Source organism: Pimephales promelas, chromosome 21, assembly GCF_988280905.1.
Source record: "Pimephales promelas chromosome 21, fPimPro1.hap1.1, whole genome shotgun sequence".
Lineage (NCBI taxonomy): Eukaryota > Metazoa > Chordata > Actinopteri > Cypriniformes > Leuciscidae > Pimephales > Pimephales promelas.
In genome coordinates, this window is record NC_142789.1 from 2,451,251 (window position 1) to 2,476,306 (window position 25,056).

Here is a 25,056-nt window from a genome sequence, read left to right on the forward strand (position 1 = left end):
AGGTTTGTGCACTTGATCGCAGGATATTGAAGTTGTTGGGAAAAGTCTCAGTATCTCAAAAATGCACATTGAGACGTTGGAGCCTGGGGTATTCTTCAAAAACTGAAGACATTGTTTATCTTTGTTAATCTAAAAATGGTGGAAATATGATACTTGGGTAGTAGTCAGTGGTTAAAGGGATAGTTCACCCAAAAATGAAAATTAGCCCATGAGCCATCCTAGGTGTATATTACATTCTTCTTTTATATGAATACAATCGCAGTTATATTAAAAAATGTAAATTATTATATAATTTACATTTATTAAATTATCATATAATTTAAATTATTATATAATTTATATATTATATATAATTTATTAAAAAAATTATACTAAAATAATTAACTTCCGGCAGACGGCCTACGCATCGATTTACGGTGGAAGAATAACACTTAAACTTGACGCACAACATAATGACTCCTCTCGCGGTTCAGACAGGTCTGGGCAACCACGTTCATCATTATAATATGCATCAAGTCAGAGACAATTTTTATAGAGACATGCCACTACCTCAATCCTCAATACAACTATATAAAGAAAACCCGTAACGCCAACGATGGTGGTTGTATGCACATGCCCCGCCCCTCCTGCTGGAAAGCCAATCGTCTGCTTTTAACAGTCAAGCCGGGAAACATTTAAGCCTATCGTCTTGTTCCACTGACGTTGATGTTTGCGACAGCGGAGACGAGAACCCTTGCGCATGCGTAGTAAAAGTATAACCTGTGAGGAAAAGGGTGTTTTAAACCTTATTTTGGGGCAAAGTCATCAAACTTTTTCAGCTATTTTTATCATATTTTATTGCTTTTTCTATAAATGCAGTTTTTATGTCCTGATGACCAGTGAAACTGCAGTTCTGACTCTCTGCCCATTCATTTAGATAGAGCCTGGTCTTGTTAGTCCGAAATAACTGCCCGGAGGCGTTGCCAAGTTCAAGTGTTACTCTTTTGGCATATATCGATGCATACGTCCCTCTTGCATGAATGCATCGATTCACTCCACGTTTATTTATGAGTCGTGTCGAGCACTTTAATCATGAATGGATGCGCTTTAAAGGACTTCCAAAGTCATACAGCCATTATAAAGCTGGGAAGAGTCAGAACATTATTTAAAGGGTTCATGAAATGGCTTTTTAATTTTTATTATATTGTTGTCTGAGGTGAACTTATGACGTTCGCTCGGTTTTTGCATTCAAAAATGAATAAGTAATAAGCTATTTTGTACCCTAGTTTTGAGCCTAGCTGATAAACGCTCTGTTTTTATGGGCGTCTCGCACTAAAGACTTGGAAGTAAACGCCCACTGCTGTGAGTGGATAACAGTTTTGCATATTATAATGAGTTTCGACTCACCCGTCGGTTCACGTGGGGGAAACTGTTTTGAAAACTCCAATGTTGTAAAATGGCAACCGGAATGATTTGCCCATACATGTTCGACCCAGAGTCCGTGTGTTGCACAATTCCTGTCAGATCCAATATAGACGGCACAGCACCGTTCTTTACTCTTAATCGTCTGCTAATCCAGTCTTGTTTATAAAACAATCCTCAAGAGAACAGACGACGATGTTTTACCTCATCAGCTGGAACGTCATTAAAAATAAAGTTTCTCCATGCAGTCCTATTGGAATCCAGAGGAAGCTGATGCAGCGACTGTCTTCTTCCACAACCAGGCGCTGCACAATATTCTGTATTGCTCGGTAGCGCCATCCGGTTTGTCATCACGAGGTAGGAATCTATGTTATTTAGCTATGCGTGTAATGTGAATCGGTGGGCGGGGCTAAACCAGCCGCGTTAAACTTCTTCGGGGGTGGTGTTTTATCCTCTTTGACGTCATAGTTCCCCACTTTTAAAAACGAGTCGTTTGCAGAGGCTGGTGTCAATAAAAGCTTTTATTGGACTAACAAGGACGTTTTCAGTTCTGAAACTTACAGGATATTCTTATAATATGATGACCTCTTAGATATCAAAAGCTTGAGGAAAATCACCCCTTTAATATAACTGCGATCATATATACACCTCGCATGGCTTCAGGGTGAGTAATTCATGGGCTAATTTTCATTTTTGGGTGAACTATCGGGTATCTGGATGGTTAACCACAGGTTTTCCCAGGGATATTTTACCCATTATACACACATATTGCCTTTCTCGTGACGATGTGTGAAAGTAGATGGTGCGATGTTGTTGTAGACAAAACTGGTCAATTGTGTTTTGAGAAACCAGTTGTTTTGGTGATTTTGTTCAGATGACAAGCTAATTTTGTTTTATGGAGATGTTATCGTGGACAGCAGGATGTTTACTGACAGTCCTCATGTGGAGCCATTATGGTTTTCAGCTAGAGGAAAACATGTCTAGCAAAATGGTTTTTCAGTTGTGAACACATGCTAAAGCGCTAACACAGACTGCCTGCATCTGTCTCGATTGCAAATGAAGAATCCTGAAGGAGAACTTAGCCATATGGACAACATCAGTGCTAATGGAGCTGTTATGCATTTCAGGGACTGTGTTTGTGATTTCTGTATTAATGAGAGGCTGAGAAAAGTGTCCAGAATCTGAATGTGAGGGATCTCCTAAAGCCCAAATCCACAACCGCCTTCTGAAAGCTGCGGTTGCCAAACGCGTTCAGCTCCTCGGAGCCAGATTTATTCACAGACTATAAATTTTACATGTGTGCCTATAAATATCACATGACGCGCAGTTATCTCAGAGCTACCCATTCAGAATGGTGGTAAAAATGTTCTTAACAGGGCAGTCTCTATTATTAATGGTAACGCCGTTATTGGGGATACACTGATCATGATTTTTCAATTTATTTTACAAGCAAATTGGCCGATTCCGATTGCAAATTTGTTCCCATTTTTTCTTTTTTAAATGAAGATCAAGTTTAATTGCATAAAACCATCTTAAGGTGAGACACGGCAGGCAAAAACATCGTTTTTTGGTCAATTTTGAGATTTTAGGATATTTGTCTTCAATAACATGTCTTTTTTCAGACTTGTGGTGAAAAAAAGTCAGAAATACACGTTTAGGTCTTTATTTTTCTACACTTTGTCTGTTTGCGTTTGTAGATTTCTCATAAATTCTTCAAAAGTTGTCGTTGATCTCTGGGAGATCCCACACCTGAACCTGAACCCATCGACCTCGACTTCCTTATTGTGTTTTTACGTGTGTTTTATTCATTACTGCTGTCGTGTAATCAACATCTAATGGTTTGTCATCGTTGTTTTGTCGATTTCAGGGGCATACCGGGAAAGAACTGCGGTATTATCATCTTATCTGCTGAAGAACTGGGGAACTGCAGGGTGAGTCTGTCGGTCCACAGTGTGTCTTCAGATGTGTGTGTACTGTAGTGTTGCATTCATTGTTTTCTCTCCTCAAGGACAGGCAGAAATGTGTTTTAAGCAGATGCCTGCAATTTACTCTGTGACCTTCAATTAAAAACACTCGGTCTCATTAAAGTGCTGCGGTGCAGATAGAAAGCAACTTCCTAGTTTATGAATTCATTCCACGCAAGATAAAATCATAGCGACTGTCATGGAGGCATGTGAGGATCTGAATGAACTGCAAGGGAAAGAAACCGGTAACACTTTACAATAAGGGTGCACTAATATGCATTACTTCATGCTTAACTAATAGACAGATAATCATGAGTTAATGTATAACTAATGAAGAACTAAACCATTAATTAACGATTACTGCATCAGCAACTAATAAAGAGTCTATATGATTAATAGATTACATGATAGTAATACATGAATTGCTATTAATTCAATGTGTCATTGTGTATTAATTCCTTTATAACATATTTTATTAACTAATAGTGTAAATGAATGTGTTAATTACCACAATTAGTCAAAGCTATGCACTTCAACTTCCAGTTGTCTGCTTTAATTAATCATTAGCTAATGATTTGCATAATTGTGATATAAAGTCGCAGTTGTGTGTTATAAAGTCAGAATTGTGATATAAAGTCGCAGTTGTGTGTTATAAAGTCAGAATTGTGATATAAAGTGGCAGTTGTGTGTTATAAAGTCAGAATTGTGATATAGTCACAGTTGTGTGTTATAAAGTCAGAATTGTGATATAGTCACAGTTGTGTGTTATAAAGTCAGAATTGTGATATAGTCACAGTTGTGTGTTATAAAGTCAGAATTGTGATATAGTCACAGTTGTGTGTTATAAAGTCAGAATTGTGATATAAAGTCACAGTTGTGTGTTATAAAGTCATAATTGTGATATAAAGTCGCAGTTGTGTGTTATAAAGTCAGAATTGTGATATAAAGTGGCAGTTGTGTGTTATAAAGTCAGAATTGTGATATAAAGTCACAGTTGTGTGTTATAAAGTCAGAATTGTGATATAAAGTGGCAGTTGTGTGTTATAAAGTCATAATTGTGATATAAAGTCACAGTTGTGTGTTATAAAGTCAGAATTGTGATATAAAGTCACAGTTGTGTGTTATAAAGTCAGAATTGTGATATAAAGTGGCAGTTGTGTGTTATAAAGTCAGAATTGTGATATAAAGTCACAGTTGTGTGTTATAAAGTCATAATTGTGATATAAAGTGGCAGTTGTGTGTTATAAAGTCATAATTGTGATATAAAGTCGCAGTTGTGTGTTATAAAGTCATAATTGTGATATAAAGTCGCAGTTGCGTGTTATAAAGTCATAATTGTGATATAAAGTGGCAGTTGCGTGTTATAAAGTCATAATTGTGATATAAAGTCGCAGTTGTGTGTTATAAAGTCAGAATTGTGATATAAAGTGGCAGTTGTGTGTTATAAAGTCATAATTGTGATATAAAGTCGCATTTGCTTGTTATAAAGTCATAATTGTGATATAAAGTGGCAGTTGCGTGTTATAAAGTCAGAATTGTGATATAAAGTGGCAGTTGCGTGTTATAAAGTCATAATTGTGATATAAAGTCGCAGTTGTGTGTTATAAAGTCAGAATTGTGATATAAAGTCGCAGTTGTGTGTTATAAAGTCATAATTGTGATATAAAGTGGCAGTTGTGTGTTATAAAGTCAGAATTGTGATATAAAGTCGCAGTTGTGTGTTATAAAGTCATAATTGTGATATAAAGTGGCAGTTGTGTGTTATAAAGTCAGAATTGTGATATAAAGTCGCAGTTGTGTGTTAGAAAGTCATAATTGTGATATAAAGTGGCAGTTGTGTGTTATAAAGTCAGAATTGTGATATAAAGTGGCAGTTGTGTGTTATAAAGTCAGAATTGTGATATAAAGTCGCAGTTGTGTGTTATAAAGTCAGAATTGTGATATAAAGTGGCAGTTGTGTGTTATAAAGTCAGAATTGTGATATAAAGTCGCAGTTGTGTGTTATAAAGTCATAATTGTGATATAAAGTGGCAGTTGTGTGTTATAAAGTCAGAATTGTGATATAAAGTCGCAGTTGTGTGTTATAAAGTCAGAATTGTGATATAAAGTCGCAGTTGTGTGTTATAAAGTCAGAATTGTGATATAAAGTGGCAGTTGTGTGTTATAAAGTCAGAATTGTGATATAAAGTCGCAGTTGTGTGTTATAAAGTCATAATTGTGATATAAAGTGGCAGTTGTGTGTTATAAAGTCAGAATTGTGATATAAAGTCGCAGTTGTGTGTTATAAAGTCAGAATTGTGATATAAAGTGGCAGTTGTGTGTTATAAAGTCAGAATTGTGATATAAAGTCGCAGTTGTGTGTTATAAAGTCAGAATTGTGATATAAAGTGGCAGTTGTGTGTTATAAAGTCAGAATTGTGATATAAAGTCGCAGTTGTGTGTTATAAAGTCAGAATTGTGATATAAAGTCGCAGTTGTGTGTTATAAAGTCAGAATTGTGATATAAAGTCGCAGTTGTGTGTTATAAAAGTCAGAATTTCTAGATATAAACTTGCAATTGCGTGTTATAAAATTGCGAGAGAAAAAACTCTGAATTTCGAGTTTATTTCTCGCAATTGCGACTTTATATCACGCAATTCTGAAGTCATAATTGCAAGATTAATACTTTTTCAAGATTAAAATGTTTTATTCTGTGCCGGAAACGAGCTTCCATACGCAATTAACCGATGAGCATGCAAAAATCAACTGAAATCTCAAATATTTGATGTCAAAGTGGTTTGGTTAAAAAGATGTTTTACCTCAGCTTGTGATTTTAGACACAAGGCATATTGTGTCAGTAAGAGAGAGTGCGTTTCACCTCCATTAACAGATGCGTTTGAGGCGGGAGCATATAGCGCTATGTCTGTGGGTTCATTGTGAATTGTTTGCGTTCTGCATCATGTGATCTGCGCTCTTGTTAGGACTTTGACTGGACAATGCTCCTGTGAAGCACCTTCATTACAATTTCAAAAGGATTTTATACTGCTTCCCTGCTCTCTGGATCAATGGCATGGAGTTCATTTGTAGTTCTTTTTGCCCCGCTGCCCATATTTTACACACCAAAAGCTTTAATTTGAGCTCAAGGTATTGTGAATGCGATGGGATGGACTCTTGTTATGCACCCGTCCCAGATCCCTCCTCTGGGCTTTAAGTCACATGCCCGCCAAGAGCCCTGATATCAGGATCCAACTCAATAAAGGCTTTGCCCACCTTCAGTACAGTGAGAAGAAGTATAATAATGGAGGTTTTAATTTGTACACGCCATCTGAGAACATAAACATTGATTAGAGGAAAAACCGATAGAAAGGCCTCATAAAAACTCCTCTTTGCCCCATAGATTCAGATTTCTCTGCCAATGGACAAATGTGTTCAGTGTTGAAAAGTTTTTCAGTCCTACTTTAATCTGCAGAGACAGCTCTAAGTAAGCTATTCATAGGTTAATGTCCAAGTATAAACATTATGTATAACATCTGACTCAGGCCTATGTTTTGCATAATGTACTGAGCGTGAGAGGAGGGAAACCTTGAGCCATCAGCGTATAGGAAAATCAATCCTAAATTATTTAGTAATGATTCTTGCTAATTCCTGCTGTAGAACAGAGAAAACCCACACAAACTTGAATTCGGTCCAGCACGATGAGTTTAATGTGCTGGGAAGAGACTTTGAAACTGTAGTTGGCCAAGTTACAATCAATTTGTACTTCACATGCTCTAAAGTGTAGTTCATGTAGCCAAGCCTTAAAATAACATAAAAGTAGCTACTGTACACTGAAGTTAATTAAGGAGTTAATTATTTGAAATAAATTAATTGTCGGCTACATACGAAATTGAGTCTGCCTCATCTCAGAAAAGTACCCATCATAGTGCAAAGAAAGAAATTACAGTCATTTATGCTTCATAAGGAATATTTTTTCAAACAAGACAGTGAATCTCTTCGCTAATTAGTTTAGTACTTGTGCTATTGCTAGCTAGCAGTTAACCCTAAGAGATCTGAGTTAATCTAAAGATTTATGCCATCCAGTTAAGGTTCAGCTACACAAAGTATTTAAGTGGATTTATAGTTTAATTTAATATCAAGGAATCTTTGTAACGCTCAGATCCACAGAACATGAAGATGATTATAAAAGAACATAACATTGATTATGAACTCAGAATAACAAGCCACCATAACAAAGGGAGGAACTTAAATATACAGAGATGATGATTTGTGTGAATGATATAGTGGCAGGAAAACAAAACACAGACAAAGAAACGCATGTTATTAATGAAAACAAACTGTAGAGTTAAAGGAGTAGTTCACTTTTAAAAACAACTTTTGCTGATAATTTACTCACCCCCATGTCATCCAAGATGTCCATGTCTTTCTTTCTTCAGTCGAAAAGAAATTAAGGTTTTTGATGAAAACATTCCAGGATTTTTCTCCATATAATGGACTTCAATGGGAACCAAACGGTTCAAGGTCCAAATGAGAGTTTCAGTGCAAACTGTTCAAAGGGCTTTAAACGATTCCAGACGATGAATAAGGGTCTTATCAAGCGAAACGATCGCTCGTTTAATAAAATAACAGAGTTTTAAGTTTTATAAGCTCAAATGCTCGCCTTGCTCTGTTCTGTGATGAGTGTTTGTGACTCTCCTGTTCAAAGTTTCTTTCATCAAAATGAATGAATCTTTTCACGAGTCAACTCGTTCATTCCGTTCGTTGAATGAACCAAATGACACGAAAAAAGATTCGTTCATTTTGATAAACGAGTTCGAACAGGAGAGTCACGAACTTATTCCACTCAAATGGAATAAGTTCACAGTTGTCATAAATATCATTTTTTAAACTTAAATGATTTAAGGCAGTGGGTTTTCTTAAACAGTTTGAGTTTGACGTTAACTTGAACTCGTTCACGCAGATGAAAATACTGTCATCATTTACTCACTCTCATGTTCTTCCAAACCTGTAAGACTTTCTTCTGCAGAACTCATTTTGATTGGGAACCAAGAGACATTGGATACCATTGACTTCCATTATATGACATTTCTCAACGTATATTCTTTCTTCTTCCACAGAAGAAATACAGTCATACAGGTTTGCAACAACATTAGGGTGAGTAAATGATAATATAAATAACATTTTTTGGGGTAAATGATCCCTTTAAGTAAGTAGCGTGACTTCATTTAGGTTAAACAATGCATCAGGACACCAGCCTGAACATCTGCAGCATCTGTTTATGTGTCTTCTGGTGGTCTGAAGTGGAAAATGTAAACCTGTGTCCAGGTTTAAGGGCCCATGTTTGTCTTTCAGAGAAAAGAAATTGGACACAGACGATATTGACAATATTGATCTTCTTTTAACACCCTCAGGCATTTTGGCATTGTCTTAGTCTGTCTGTATTGAGAACTCGGCATATAAAAGCACCAAAGCCCAACGATGATTGACAAAATTATCAGATAACCTCTATTTCAGACTGACCCCCGAAAGCCCCTGCTGAGAGTCGATAGCTGACTTCACGCGTACATCATTTGCTTCTGATCCATCTTCACTTTCACACCAAATTGACTCATTGCTGCTCTACTGTTTGCAGAATGCACCTCAAATTCATTTTGAGCCAGAAAACTCTTCTTTTGGATATATTATTCAGGCACACTTCCCAGTTCTGGGATCTGCTCGTCAAAAATGTAGACACTTGGTTTGTACAGGGAAACATCTTGTTCTACAAACACATCTTCCTCACTCTAACTCAGCCTTACTGTGCGTTCACACCGGACACGAATAGCGCGTCAAATTCACGTCTACCACGTCTAGTTTGACTCTTGACCACTTTGTGTTAAAAAAGATGGCCGCCAACGGGTTTCGATTCTGACGCGCATAAATTTCGCTTCAATCTTTTGTTTTTACGCGCGTCAAAAGTTTGAAGCGAAATTTATGCGCGTCAGAATCGGAACCCGTTGGCGGCCATCTTTTTTATGTTGTTCGAGCATTCACCAGACACAAACTTATGCACATGTATGTTGGTTGTCTTTACATCATAATGATATTTCATATAATCTAGATATGGAATAAATAACATTCAACACAAAATGAACATTTCTCGTATATTGAAATAAAGTTTTAAGTGATAAAATATTTGCTTTGTTGTGCATTAGACACCAGGCATTTAGTCATATTACAAAATAATTTATTGAAGCATCCAGATACTTCACCACGTGAGCAAGCAGCTAGGCTCCTGATTGGTTATAACCAATAATTGGTTATAACCGCGTTATAACGCGACGCGAATTGACGCCAAAGTTCAGATTTTTCAACTCGGGCGGCAGACGTGAATTCGCGTCAAACTCGTGAATGCACAAATAGCTCTAACTAAATCATTAGCGCGTAACGCACTTAATGCGCCAGACGCTCAATTCGCGTCTACCGCGTTTTACGCCTCATTCGCGCCACAGGAAATTTTACGCACGAAACGCGTCTTTGCATTGACTTAACATTGAAACGGTGTGAATACACCTTTAGTGTTTCTTGACCAAACAATTTGATTTCAGCGTTTTGACTTGTTCGAATCAAATTTCTTATTTGTTCGAATTTCTTATCAACTAAATTTTTATGTAGTGTATGATTAAAGATTATAACAAAAATAAGAAACTCATGAACTCCTTCCAAAAAGAACTACAAATGAACTCCATGCCATTGATCCAGACTTCCTGTAGTTGGCTTTATACTTGCCATTTATGTTCTGAATGTCCGAAGGTAAATATATATAAATGCAAAACAAACATGAGAAAATTAAGAACATAATACACAAAAAACTCTGGAACTCAAAAATTACAAATTAAAAGTCCAAAGCCAGAAATACAAAGACACGGAATGCATTACGATAATGAAAATACAACACTGACCACGTTCAAGCACAGGTTTATCATTTTAACACACAATGTTTTGATAAAACCAGGTCACCACTTGATATCTAATGTTAAATCTGGGTCCTGAAGCAGTCACTGAGAATCTGAGTCTGATGTGATCAGAATATGTTATAGCTGGCTGGCAGAGGGAGCATGACAGCTTTCTTCTCCTTTATAGCCCTCACAAACAGGAACGCAGAATGTATTTATGAGGCTTCGGGGCATTATTTTTTATCTGAGTAGGGGTGTGTGGGTGGAGATTGCATGTCAGTCCATGTGCATTCTGAACTTTCCACCCTTACCTCCCTCTCATAAAGTGCCCTACTTAGGGCGTCTGCGCTTCAGGCAGATATTCATACCGCCTCATTTCATTGGGCGTCACTGATGATTTCTAGTGAGAACCCTAAAGCTGCTTTTAAAGTGTTATACAGCTGGCAGATTCCTGAACGCCAAGGCATCATTCGACACTAGGCTTTCTATGGGAGGGTGATAGAGGGGATGTGATAGCTCTCATCTGTAGTGACACGCTATCTGCACGAGGCTTGAGCTGTTGGAACGAGGGCGAGTGACTCTGCGGGACAGGAACGAGCTCTAACAGAGGGGAAGAAGGCTCTCAGAAATGAATATGTTGATATAGCAATCCAGGAATTGGCCTTTAAAGTTTAATTGCTCTTCGTCATCAGCAGAAAATGTCTTTTAGCATGTCATCAGTATTCTGCAGGACTCAGAGCTTATAACAACAAAGATTATTTACTGAGAGCGATCTGGTGCTCTGACACAAGAGCTGTGCGGATAACAGGGCCGTTTCGGGATTAGCCACGAGTCCGGCTCGGCAATCGCTCACGCAAGAGCGTGGAGTCTGAAAAACACACTGGACTGTTAACAACTCCATTTTTGTAATCCACTTGTAAACATGTTGCCTGACTGCTAAGATCTGTGCTCAGACCTGTGGTGTGTTATTGTTTTATTCAAATACTGTATGAAAGTAGAATGAAGCCATTTATCCTCATCAAAGCTGCATTTATTTGATCAAAAATACAGTCAAAATTACAATTTAAAACGACTGTTTTCTATTGTAATAATACATTTAAAATAATGTCAGCATAATTACTCCAGTATTCAGTGTCACATGATCTCTCAGATCATATAATATAATGACTTTTTGACTTCTAATATGATGATTTGCTTGATATTTATGTAACAATTTTTATAAACTGTTTTTTCAGGACCCTGAATAAAAAGGTCCAAAGAACAGCATTTATTAGAAAACAAATACAAATGACACTAACTTTACTCTCACATGTGATTGGTTGATTAGATAATTGCATTAAAGAGAAATTGAACAGGTGTTCCTAATAATCCTTTAGGTGAGTGTATCCATAGATATGTATATAAAGGCTAGATATGTCGTCCACGCTGCTGGCCAATGGAGGTCGTCGCCTGCACCTGGCGGCCATCTTGTCACAGGCAGCTCGCTCACTCGTAACATTGTGTTAATGGTACATGTACTATTTAATTGACCATAACTTGCTCCATTTTCTACTGATTTTCAAACGGTTTGGTTTGTTATAAACATCAGAGATGTAGCTATGACACTGCATACTTATGAATAATAAGTGTATAAATAAATAATCATCCAGATAATTATACCCACATTAATAACGTTTGTGAGAAACCAAACCGTTTGTAAATCCGTCAAGATTTCAACGAGATAAGAGTATCTGTGACAAGATGGCCGCCGGTGATGACGATAGAAACTCCGCCGTAACACATCTAGCCTTTATATACATATCTATGAGTGTATCTGACTATAAATCCATCTGATCCTATATATCATTCAAAGCCACTGAGCTGTCAACCAGGGGTGATAAATAACCCCCATAAAACATATTTGACAACAACTGACCAGTCAGTTTGAGTGACACATGGACATAAATTATGGACACATCTTTGGGTCATAAATCTCCATTCTGACATAAGATGTAAGATATTCTACTGACCAATATGCTCAATGAAGACCAAGAGTCAAACTTTAAGTTGAATCAGTTGACAGAGAGTTTACTGAAGACTAAGTTCTCCACACACCCAAAGGCCGTAGAAATAAGAGGATCAAACTAACTGAGGATACCGAGACACTAGCACTGTAAGGTCTTGCTTTGTTCCCTGTTACCTCTGTTTGGTGAATTTTCTGTTAATGTTTAAGTTAATAGTTTCTTGTCAAGCCAAGCAAGTCTTTGTTTTGTATTTAAATAAAACACTGTACGTGGGTTCTTCAGTGGATTCGTTACAAGTACTTCACTGAGCTCTATTTCTCTCGAGTCCACTTACTGAAGTAGTCCCAGTCGTGTTTCTGTTCTTTTTCTGTTCTCTGGCTCCTTTTCATGTGTGTGTGTGTGCACCAAAGCCCAGAAGTATCTTGCTCAGTTCTGGAAGCCAATCGACACCATGTTTAATGACAGTGTTTATATGCAAGTAAAATGACAAATTACCTTCTTAAAATAACACTATGAAGTTTTCTTAAAACTCAGGAAAAGTACAAGTAGTTTAACAGAACGAGACTAGCAGGGGAAGTGAAAATTGATTTCCAATGAGCTCTGTGAGCGCAGAGCTGTGAATGAGACAATTCTGACATTTTTATTTGAACCGTGTCAATCAGACTCTGACCGCTGCTGTCAAACTGAGCAGTTTACCGAGTTATTTTAAATAGATGGTAAACTAATCACAGTTAGGTAGACAAATGAAGAGGAAAGGGATCTATAGGGGATCATTACGCTTCCAGGTTTCATGGGCGGGATTTGTCAAATTTGTGCATGTCCACTTCCGACGCAGTTCAACAATGGCTGAGATCAAGGCTATATATGTCATTGCTCTGTTCCACTTTGTAAATCTAACCAACAACGCCAACCCTACATAAATTTTCATGGATTCCCGACTGAATTGAGTATAAGGAAGAACTGGATCAAAACTTTAAAATAAAACAAGGTAGCACGTTTCAGACTAATCAGACTAATATACCAGGGATGCCGTATAAATAAACTTAGTGTAGTCCATCATCAGTTCGCCCGCGAGATCGGTGATTCAACGGAAGTGGCAGCGCACAGAAGTCCTCAACGCATTCTCACCCCAAGGCGTCACCTTTGACCATGCTTCAATATTTGACGTTTTAGGCGCCCTTTAGCGTCACTTACATGACGCGATCCTACGGCGTCATCTAACTGACGCTAAAGGAAAGCGTCAGTTAGAGGACGCGGTTAGGTTTAGGTCTGGGGTGGGGGTAGGGTACACGCGATCCTAGGGCGTCATCTTACTGACGCTAAAGGGCGCCTAAAGCGTCAGATATTGAAGCATGTCCAAATGCTTCCCAAGGCGTCAGTTAAGTGACGCCTTGGGGGTGAGAATGGGCTGAAGTCCTACGTATTAGCATGATAATCCCCTATTGCAGTACTTCTTACAATGAAGATAATCCACACAAGAGTGCTCTGGAGAACATTCACTTAACAAAGGTAACAATGCAAGACAAAGAACTGAATCAAGAGACTGGTTCGACTAATCAATACACTCATTGAAACTAACATTCACTGGGAACACAGGCAAACAAAACCAAACTAAAGCCTAATTTGGATGGTTATTGTTTCTTATGTGGATGTCCGTTAAAATACATTTGCCTGGCACCTCAATGATAAAGGCGATTTATTGACAGAGTTTTGTGATCCTACAAACTGCTCACCTGGTCAGTCAGTCGCATGAATGTCTGCGGTTTCAGGTCCGGGATTCGAACCCAGAGCGTGTTGCTGGAAACCCAAGGTTTTAACCACTGTTCTGTTGGGGCAGTGTGGACCCAATTGACAGATAATCACAAGAGGCAGGTTTAGAAGGAAAAAACAGATAGTCTTTACTTAGTACTCTTCCTGAAGCAAACGCAAAGGATCCAGCATAAGTGCTGGGTTGAGAAAGGTTGTACAAATCCTCACTGGACAAAAGAGTCCAATAACAAACCAACGTTTACCAGAGCAGCTGGTCAAAAAGGTCTGAGCAAAAGTCTTTGAGGGTTGACCAAACGGGAAAACACAAAAGCATAGACTAGGCAAGAGAACTTCAAGACTGAGCTAAGATAGTCTTTAAATATACACTAGCTAGGCACATTCGACTATTTCTCTTGTTAACACAAGCACACTGACAAGATAAATGACTACGGTCCAATCTTACCACTAAAAATCTGTATTAATAATAATAAACTTACGTGAAGAAAAGCATCAGAAAACACAGCAGCTAAATGATAGAAGGAATTTACCCCTCATTCAGACGAAGTCGATCGGCAAACCCTTCTTTATACTGGCGGAGGTTGTTGAAGTGGGAATCCTTGAAGTGCTTCAGGTCACTAACGTACATCCAACAACCGAACATTTTGACTTGCCCTCTCGAAACTTCTGCATCATTGAGCTCGGACTACAAAATCGGAGCGAGAAATAATAATGGCGGATTGCTTGAAGTGTTGGGCCGCTAGTCGATGTCCTTATTTGTCAGTTCCGCTGCAAATACGGTGACGACGTAGTTTAAAAAAATGTCATAGAGAACAGAAAAATCTGAACAGGTTGAAAAATATGACCAAAACAGAATATAAAGATATAAACGAAGCATCTGAAGAGAATAATTTCATCTTTTCTGTACTTATAAATACTCCAAATATACAACAAAATGCATTTAAGGGCTAAAAAAGTGGATTTTGCATGATATGTCCCCTTTTTTGTGCCATTAATCAATAATTCTTTAGTAAACTTCTGCAGGTATAATTGTCTTATTTTTGTGTGTGTGTGTGTTTTCACTGATGACCAGTTTTCTCAACTGTTGAGCTGGAGTTATTTCAGGCAGGCATGATCATATTCATAATAAGAGGTGAAGCAGAAGCAGAAGCTGATCACAGACCAGTGCTTCCCGTCACTGAACAGAGCTCAGATGGCGAAGCTTCATCCATATCTGTGTGTTCACTTCTACAAGATCACTGATCCTGCTGTAATGAGCCTCCCTTTCTCCCAGAAGAATTAGATGAAAGTGTTTCTGATCTATTCTCTCTGCATTAGAATTCACGATTCAGTGCAGATGTTGTGCTGTCATGTCAGCACAGCTCATACACCATTTTTTTCCTGGGCAGAACATATAAATATTTCAAATATATGCTCAATATATGTTGTAAATAGCGTGGCTTACGTTAAAATATTGATATTATATTTTTTATATTTTTCAAAAATATTTTCTAAAAAATATATATGTGTATAGTAATATATATATATAAGTATAAGTAAATTATAAATTCATTAATTTAATAAAATTTAAAGAAAAATTTAAATTTTTAAACATTTTAATTTAAAATTTAAATATATATATATATATATATATATATATATATATATATATATACGTATATACACTTTATATACACACTAACATATTTTCTGTACTTTAAATGTTATTAAATTAATGAATTTATAATTTATATATTTTTAAATCTGAAACAAATATAAGTAAATCTTAAGTCAATACAGTATGTACACTTAAAAAGGAAATATGTTATGTTACCAATATATGTTTAGGCCATTTTGAAATGTATAGGTGTAACAGGGCTGAGAGGAAATCCTCTTGCACGTACACTATAAAGGAAGTCACGACAAAAACACGAACAATAACTAGCAAAGAGCAACTGAAAAGCACAGACTTAAATACACAGAAATCAATGATAGTTAAAGACAGGTGTAACCAATCATGGTAAATATAATAACTAATACGAGGAGGAACAGAAACCAACAATGAGAACAAAGAATGCACTTCAAAATAAAAGTCCATACAAAACAGTGTAGGATCGTGACTAGGCTAGGCTATATATAAGCATGCAGCACTGACTTATTTTTCTTTTTTTCCTTTATAGGACAGTGCAACCATGCAGTTCTGTGCCAACAAATTGGACAAGAAGGACTTTTTTGGGAAATCCGATCCCTTCATGGTCTTCTACAGAAGCAATGAGGACGGCACGTGAGTATCTACTGTACATGATGCTAATGAAGTAATATCTGTTTATAGTATGGAAGGATGATCATCTTTACAGTTTGGTAATTAGGCAATGGAGAGCATTTTTATTATTTACATGAAAAATAAAGAGAAATCTGGGATTTGCAAAGTCTAAAAAACCTATGTGATGTCTATAGACTTACTAACACTTTGCAAACCATATGGTTTGTCAGCTTTGATCAGCATGAGATGAACAGAGCAGGTGGCGGATGACAGTCGTATTCGAGTTTCCTCAGAAGTTGTGCAGAGCTTCAATGTCTTTGTGTTTTTGTTCGTTCTCTCAACATGAAGGTTTACAATCTGCCACAAGACAGAGGTGGTGAAGAACACCCTCAACCCGGTGTGGCAGCCCTTCACCATTCCAGTCAGAGCTCTCTGCAATGGAGACTTTGACAGGTAATAGTTATTTTAATACTTCATTGCTTGAAAATGATATTTAATGGGATGTTTCAGGATTTAGCATTAAGTAGAAAACCTGTAGTATTTACATATTACCGTGCTTTCCACCCTCATATCTCTGTGAGACGAGAGATTTGTGTATTTTTTGTCTGGAATAAATCCTCAGATGACGCTAAAATCGTCATTTTACATCATCGGATGATGTTTTGTCTAGAGGCTAAAGAATGCAGTCAGTAGTCGGGTCTGTCCCGCATGTCCTCAACCTGCCCATAGAGGGCGATCTCACTCACTGAATGAACACATAGTGTCGGCCATCTTTTTTTGGAAGCTAAGCTAGCAGGCTCTTGTTCTGTGGAGAAAGCTGAGTAGTAGGGGTTACCGTCCTCTTTTTCCCGGACATGTCCGTCCGTCGATGTCCAGGATTCAGCTTTTGCTTTCTGCAGTCGCCATTCATTGTTTACATACACAGCTTTTGTTTCAATCTAACTGCATTCATTCCGATTGGTGGATCTGAACGTAGTGTTTACATGAACGCTAAACAAGTGATCGGTTGATGTGCGTTTTAACATTGCTAAGAAAATCCCCGCTCCTCCGTGAGAGATACGAGACCGGTGCGTCTCACAGGTGTCGCTCATCTTTAATCACGCCACCGGCCTCGCGCCGTTCTCCCGCGGCCCTCACTCGTCCCGCTCGCTACTAGGGTTTGGTATCGTTTGAATTTGAACGATTCTGATTCCGATTCTGATTCCTTGTTTCGATTCCGGTTCCTAACGATTCTCGATTCCGATTCTTCTAAGAGGCAGGGTCAAAAAAGTTTAGCTAACCTTAGCGGCCTTTCTGAAGAAAATAATCTTTTCTGAAGGAAATACTCCTTCTGTAAATACTCCTTTTGTCACAAATTTTGCATTTTGCCGAGATTTCGTTATTTTTAGAAAAGTGAAGCCACACTTTGGATCGCCGACGTAAGGTACTCATGTTCGACTCGCGTGGTTATGCCAACACTTCCGGTAGACGCTTCTTCGTTGGTGTTGTTCAGCGGTTTCTTCTTCCGCTCGGCGGACTGTGAATATCGAAACTAGGAATCGAAATTTTAACTTTTGAACGATTCCGGGAAAAACGAAAAGTTAGTCCCGGTTCCAATCGATACTCGATTCTCGATACCCAACCCTACTCGCCACAGGCCTTTTTTGCTCACCCTCAAAAAGTGACAACTTTAACATGCTTTATAAAAATATCTGTGGGGTATTTTGAGCTCATTAGATAATTGCAATTTGCTGAATTAATTTTATGCTGGATAATGGGCATATTTTTTGTTTTTTTGTTTTTGTTTTATAGCTGCTAAATTAGCAAAGGTATCCATTTATTTTCCTTAAATAGTGTATTGGATGATGCATCATAATTCCGTATATGCTAAACTCATCTGTAAATATGCAAATTTTATGTAAATGAGCTCATTATACAAAAGATACGAAGCCCACCGCAGTTTTTCTGATGCAATTAATGATGCATTATTCCTGCCCGAGAAAAACAGCTGCTGTAGTTTTAACAATACATGTTCTTGCATATGTTCTTTCATTTTCTATTGATCATGGTAATGATGAAAAAGGTGAAAAAATAATTTATCAAAGTGAAACTCCACTCTGAGGACATCAGAGATATATTTGACATCTTTAAACCACCCCTTTAATACAGGACACTACTTTGATGTCTTAAATACGTGATGATGCTGTATTATACGGAATGTTTGGCAACCCTAAGCGAGGGCCATCACCCTGTCACGACCAATCAGCTTGGGGAACCAAAACCGCGTGTCTCAAAATTACGTCCTTGCCTGTGTGTGCCGGAGCTGCTCTGCAGGGTTAATCGTTCGTGACAGCCACCACGCTGCAATACGCCGCTGAAATGTCCCGCATGCCACGCCAAATCAGGAAGTGAGGCATTTCTTAGAAACCCATTTCTCAGTGGCAAGAGTTTATGGCGGGTCTGTTGTAACAGTCAATATTTCTGCATTTCTATTTTCTGCCACTAGGGGTGCAAAAACACTTAAAGCTTATGCTGATAATTTACTCACACCCATGTCATCCAAGATGTCCACGTCTTTCTTTCTTCAGTCGAAAAGAAATTAAGGTTTTTGATAAAAACATTCCACGATTTTCTCCATATAATGGACTTCAATGGGAACCAAACGGTTCAAGGTCCAAATGAGAGTTTCAGTGCAGCTTCAAAGGGCTTTAAACGACACCAGACGATGAATAAGGGTCTTATCTATTATCAAGATTTATTCATTTTGATGAATGAGTACGAACTGGAGAGTCACGAACGCTCATCACAGAACAGAGCGAGGCGAGCATTTGTGCTTATAAAACTTAAACTTTGTTATTTATTTTTGAAATGAGCGACCGTTTCGTTTGACAAGACCCTTATTTATCGTCTGGTGTCGTTTAAAGCCCTTTGAAGCTGCACTGAAACTCTCATTTGGACCTTGAACCGTTTGGTTCTCATTGAAGTCCATTATATGGAGAAAATCCTGGAATGTTTTCATCAAAAACCTTAATTTCTTTTCGACTGAAGAAAGAATGACATGGACATCTTGGATGACACGGGGGTGAGTAAATTATCAGCAAAAGTTTTTTTTTTTAAAGTGAACTACTCCTTTAATCCATGAATGTGAAGAAATGATGAGCTGCAACTTACTGCATTGTTCACTCCAAAATAAGAAAGCATATATAGTGACATATTTTTATATAGTAGGCCAAAATCAGGTGCATTTTAGCAGTTCCAGTTCCAAACTTTCAAGGAAAAATGGTTGTAAAATAAAGACTGAACGAGTTGTCGGAAGTTTAGTGATGGTGACGTTGAAGTCATGTGACTGGTGGTCTATGTTTTCCATTCGGGCTTTAAAAAACATAAAAGTTATGTAAGTTTTTAAAAGTTTTTCATAAGCACAGACCTTATTTTCTGCAATAATCCAAAATCCAATGGAAGAAATATGTATCGAGGAAACCAACACATCACTTCAGCGCTCTATTTACTCACACAAAAGAAACTGTTTTTTTGTCCATTCAATGAAAGTCAATGGGCTGCGGTGTTGCATGGACCCCATTGACTCTCAATGAGAGTGACTTAATGATGACAGATTCTTTGGTGAAATAACCCTTTACCGCTGTGTTGCCTGTTTCATTTGATATATAAACTGCTTTCAGCACATCTCTTTCTGTATTCAGCTCATCATTCAGCAGAGCCCTGGCTCTCAGGCACAGACATATCTCTGACAGGCCACACACATCAATAAAGAGCGCTAACAGCAGGGAAATAAACCGGGACAGTGAATATATATATGGAACATAAATAACACGATGTTGCATGTTATCTCCTTTGACCTGAGGCGATCTGTGTGAACGAAGAGGACAGTGTCTGTATATCACCCATACATTTATAGGGGGCACAAATTATAGTTCCAGAGCCCATTAAAATAGATGTCAGTGTGCATCCAGTTTATTTCAAGCTTCAAAAGAGTAGATATGAAACATCCCCCACACGTCTCCATGGTTTTATTCTGATCTCAATTCATTTGAGACGGTAAATGAAATGAATCACAGATGTTCTACTTTAGGCTAAGAATAAACCTCGAAGAGGATGCATGCCTTGTTTTATCTATGAAAACCTTAGGCTAAAGTTTTCCGGAAATTCTGGAGGAATCAAAGTTCCTCTTTCAAACGACGATTGTCAAGCGAAACATGTGAATGTTTCACCAAGAGACCGCCACAGTTTTGCTATAAACGCTGGTGTTGACATTCACTGTGGCTTTCCAGTCCCACACATCAACATTTTGGTTTGAGGTCAGTGTATGGGAATTAAAGACTGCTCCGGATTGTACCTTCAGCCTTAAATATCTTCTTCCCCGCCTCCCGTCTTGGTTGTTTGGGCTCAGAGCACAATCTATTTTCTCCTCCTCTGTTGTGAGGATGATAGACGGCAGCCTCGGGAGCCGTCTTGGCGTCTGCTCTCTCTTACTGTCAGGGAACATGACGCCCAGGTGACAGAAGCTCAGAGAGGTGCTCGCACTACTTTGAAGATAACGAACGTCAAAAGACGCTACCGCCCACAATCCCACGGAGGGAGCGCTTTTTAGATTCTTTACTTCCTCGACGACAGGAGATTTTCTGATATTTTGCGCTGCTGGTAAGATGGGCGAAACTTTTGCCTACAAGTCAGGTTTCAACACGTCGTCAATATAGCTGTAACATACACAAAACAATGGTTTCCTATAGAGGGCATGCGTGTGACGTCACCGTCGGCCTGCAGTTACTCACAGTGAGTGGCAAAAAAACTGAGCGGCTCTATGTGTTAACACAACACATTTAAAGTGGGAAAGAGCTTTGCGATTGACTGTACAACTAGATTTGAGGTATATTTTTACAGACTGCTATAGAAAGAGGAGCAAATGGATCAGCCAAAGGTGGATTTGCTGTTATCATTTTGTGTCAATATGCTGAATTTAGGTGTAAAACCATACCCATATATTTTGTATTGTTATATATATTAACAACTCATCAATTAAATATTTATACATATTCTGCATTATTGGATGTTTTTTAATAAACACTGACCAAAAAAAAAAAAACTATAAAGTTTTATGGCCATTATTATACCTCATAAGTGATCACCCGGATTTACTGTAGACCTGCTTATATTGCATTTATATAAAGCGTGCACAGGCAAATTTGCTTTATGTTTAGGTCTATATTGCTTTTATTTCCCCGCTGTCGAAATCAGGCAAATATAAATGTCAGGCAACACGATTCCTGGCTGCATGTCAATATCCATGGATCACTGGATCTTTAGTAAGTTGTAAGGAACACTATATTGAGTCCAACATTTAGTTTAAATTGATAAAATTGTTCATTTTAATCGCATTTTTCGCAGTTTCCCATATTAAATCCAGTCACGCAGCAGATCTTTTGCCACTCAGTCAGGCTGAGGGCAATGCAAACGTCAATGCATTCCCTCTATGTGATGGCAGAGACAATTTATATAGAGACATGCCACTTCCTATACAACTATATAGGGAAAACCCGTAACGCCAAAGATGGTGGTTGTATGCACATGCCCCGCCCCTCCCGCTGGAAAGCCAATCGTCTGCTTTTAACAGTCAAGCCGGGAAACATTTAAGCCTATCGTCTTGTTCCACTGACGTTGTTGTCTGCGACAGTGGAGACGAGAACCCTTGCGCATGCGTAGTAAAAGTATAACCTGTGGCGTTTTAAACCTTATTCTGGGGCAAAGTCATCAAACTTTTTTTAGCCATTTTTATCATATTTTACTGCTGTTTCTATACATGCATGTTTTTATGTCCCGGTGACCAGTGAAAGTGCAGTTCTGACTCTCTACCCATTCATTTAGATAGAGCCTGGTATTGTTAGTCCAAAATAACTGCAAAGAGACGTTGCCAAGATGGCGGCCGAGTGGCATGACAATTCTGTCATGATTTACTCACACTCATGTCGTTCCAAACCTACATGATTTTTCATTTTCTGTGAAACACTGTGAAACAACATTTTTAACAATGTTTTTGTCCATATAATGAAAGTCAATGGGGTCCAAAACAACATCAGACCTTGTTGACTTTAATGGCTAAACAAACATAAAATTATCTCATTTTGAGTTCAGCAGAAGAAACAAAAGTCATGCAGGTTTGGAATTGCATGCGCGGCTCAAGGAATTCACAGATATCAAGGGACATATTAGCGCACTCGTTCGCTTAACAAAAAAACATCAAGACTACTCAGCAGAACTGAGCCAGCAACCCCAGGACATTCATTTGCACTTTTATTCCAGAATCACTCTGCCCTTATTTATACACGTCCTCCATAAACGGCTGTAATGATTTGTGTGGGAGTTCTGGACTGTTTGCAGATAGGAAGTTTTCTGAAATGCCTCTCAGTCTTGCTAATGAGCTAGCTTTAGGAGACTGTGTTTCATCCTCATTAATATGGGCAGTAGCTAGCTTGATTTCTTTAGAAAACGATGTGGATGTAAGCCGTTGAGCGAACACCTGCCACCGGATACCGCGTTCCCCGACCTGCGCTGCGTGTTTAATTGTGACTGATGACTCAATTTAGGCCTTAGCATCAAGATACAAGTCTTGCACAAGTTTCTGAATTATTTAGCCTGGGAATCCTCCTGAATCAACACAACATAGGCAACAAATAATGTTCATTATTTTCCTGGAATAAGCTGATTTTTACACTATTTTATTTTAACACTGTCACCTGTTGTACTCAAAAGTGTTAAATGGAGGGCCTAACTTTGAAGCACCTGTAATTTTCTTTTGATACACAATCAATTAATGTGTTAAGATCAAAATGTGTGAGATTGACTCCATTTGTGCTTACATTTTCTTTCTTTTTTCTCATTAGATAATTGCGATTTGCTGAATTAATTTTATGCTGGTTAATGGGCAGGTTTTTTATAGCTGCTAAATTAGCAAAGGTATCCATTTATTTCCCTTAAATAGTATATTGGATGATGCATCATAATTCCGTATATGCTAAACTCATCTGTAAATATGCAAATTTTATGTAAATGAGCTCATTATACAAAAGATACAAAGCCCACCGCAGTTTTTCTGATGCAATTAATGATGCATTATTCCTGCCCGAGGAAAGCAGCTGGTAAACTGAAGTTTTAACAATACATGTTCTTGCATTTGTTCTTTCATTTTCTTTCTATTAATCATGGTAATGATAAAAAAGGTGAAAAAGTTATTGATCAAATAATGAAGAAGAGCCTTATAACTGGGCAAACCAGTTCAGGTGTTCGGGAAGTGGAGCGCACAGGAATCATGCTGTTATAATTGCATTCAGCCTTCAGTTTTGGCACCGTTACTGGATGTGTAACATTTAGTCCATGCAAGTTCCTAATGTTTTGATTTGTCGCACACACCTGGGATTTATTTCTGTTTTCCAGAACGATCAAAGTGGAAGTGTATGACTGGGATCGTGATGGCAGGTAAGCTGATAATGTGAATAACACAAGTGTTCTGTTTGGTGATATTTCCCTTTATCAACTGTGTATCTTCTCGTCTTTTTAGCCATGATTTCATCGGTGAATTCACCACCAGCTACAGAGAGTTAGCCCGAGGTCAGAGCCAGTTCAATATATATGAGGTGAGATGTTGATCTCCTGATTCCAATAATGATTTTTGTGTGGTGATGGGTGCCAAAAAAAAACTGTGAATTTTCTCATAATATACGTTGTAGCATCAGCTCTTTTTCTCCGTGTCTGAAACAGTTGGATAGCTCTCTCTAAACCAATGGTTTGGCCAAAGCAGCTGCGAAAAACTGCACTAAAAGCCTCCTTTCCGAGAGTCTACTCTGCTCTGATTGGTCAGATGGCCCAGTCTGTTGTGATGGGTCTACTCTGCTCTGATTGGTCTGATGGCCCAGTCTGTTGTGATTGGTCTACCCTCCTCTGATTGGTCTTCTCTGCTCTGATTGGTCAGACTGCCCAGTCTGTTGTGATTGGTCTACTCTGCTCTGATTGGTCAGATGGCCCAGTCTGTTGTGATTGGTCTACTCTGCTCTGATTGGTCAGATGACCCAGTCTGTTGTGATTGGTCTACTCTGCTCTGATTGGTCAAATGGCCCAGTCTGTTGTGTTTGGTCTACTCTGTTCTGATTGGTCAGACGGCCCAGTCTGTTGTGTTTGGTCTACTCTGTTCTGATTGGTCAGACGGCCCAGTCTGTTGTGATTGGTCTAGTCTGCTCTGATTGGTCAGACGGCCCAGTCTGTTGTGATTGGTCTACTCTGCTCTGATTGGTCTACTCTGCTCTGATTGGTCTGATGGCCCAGTCTGTTGTGATTGGTCTACTCTGCTCTGATTGGTCAGATGGCCCAGTCTGTTGTGATTGGTCTACTCTGCTCTGATTGGTCAGATGGCCCAGTCTGTTGTGATTGGTCTACTCTGCTCTGATTGGTCAGATGGCCCAGTCTGTTGTGATTGGTCTACTCTACTCTGATTGGTCAGATGGCCCAGTCTGTTGTGATTGGTCTACTCTGCTCTGATTGGTCAGATGACCCAGTCTGTTGTGATTGGTCTACTCTGCTCTCATTGACCAGATGGTGCAGTCTGTTTGGATTGGTATACTCTGCTCTCATTGGTCAGATGGCCCAGTCTGTTGTGATTGGTCTACTCTGCACTCATTGGTCAGATGGCCCAGTCTGTTGTGATTGGTCTACTCTGCTCTGATTGGTCAGATGGCCCAGTCTGTTGTGATTGGTCTACTCTGTTCTGATTGGTCAGATGGCCC

General features: G+C 38.5%; 1 protein-coding gene across 1 annotated transcript in view; it reads left to right on the plus strand.

Moving 5' to 3' along the window:
* The window catches only part of cpne5b (copine 5b), a 203,387-nt gene that overhangs the window by 98,248 nt on the left and 80,083 nt on the right, over positions 1–25,056 (plus strand). The window contains exons 7-11 of the mRNA XM_039663352.2: positions 3,269–3,332; positions 16,206–16,309; positions 16,637–16,741; positions 23,714–23,755; positions 23,838–23,913. Of these exons, the coding sequence (XP_039519286.1) occupies positions 3,269–3,332; positions 16,206–16,309; positions 16,637–16,741; positions 23,714–23,755; positions 23,838–23,913 (391 nt within the window). The remainder of the gene's footprint in view (positions 1–3,268; positions 3,333–16,205; positions 16,310–16,636; positions 16,742–23,713; positions 23,756–23,837; positions 23,914–25,056) is intronic.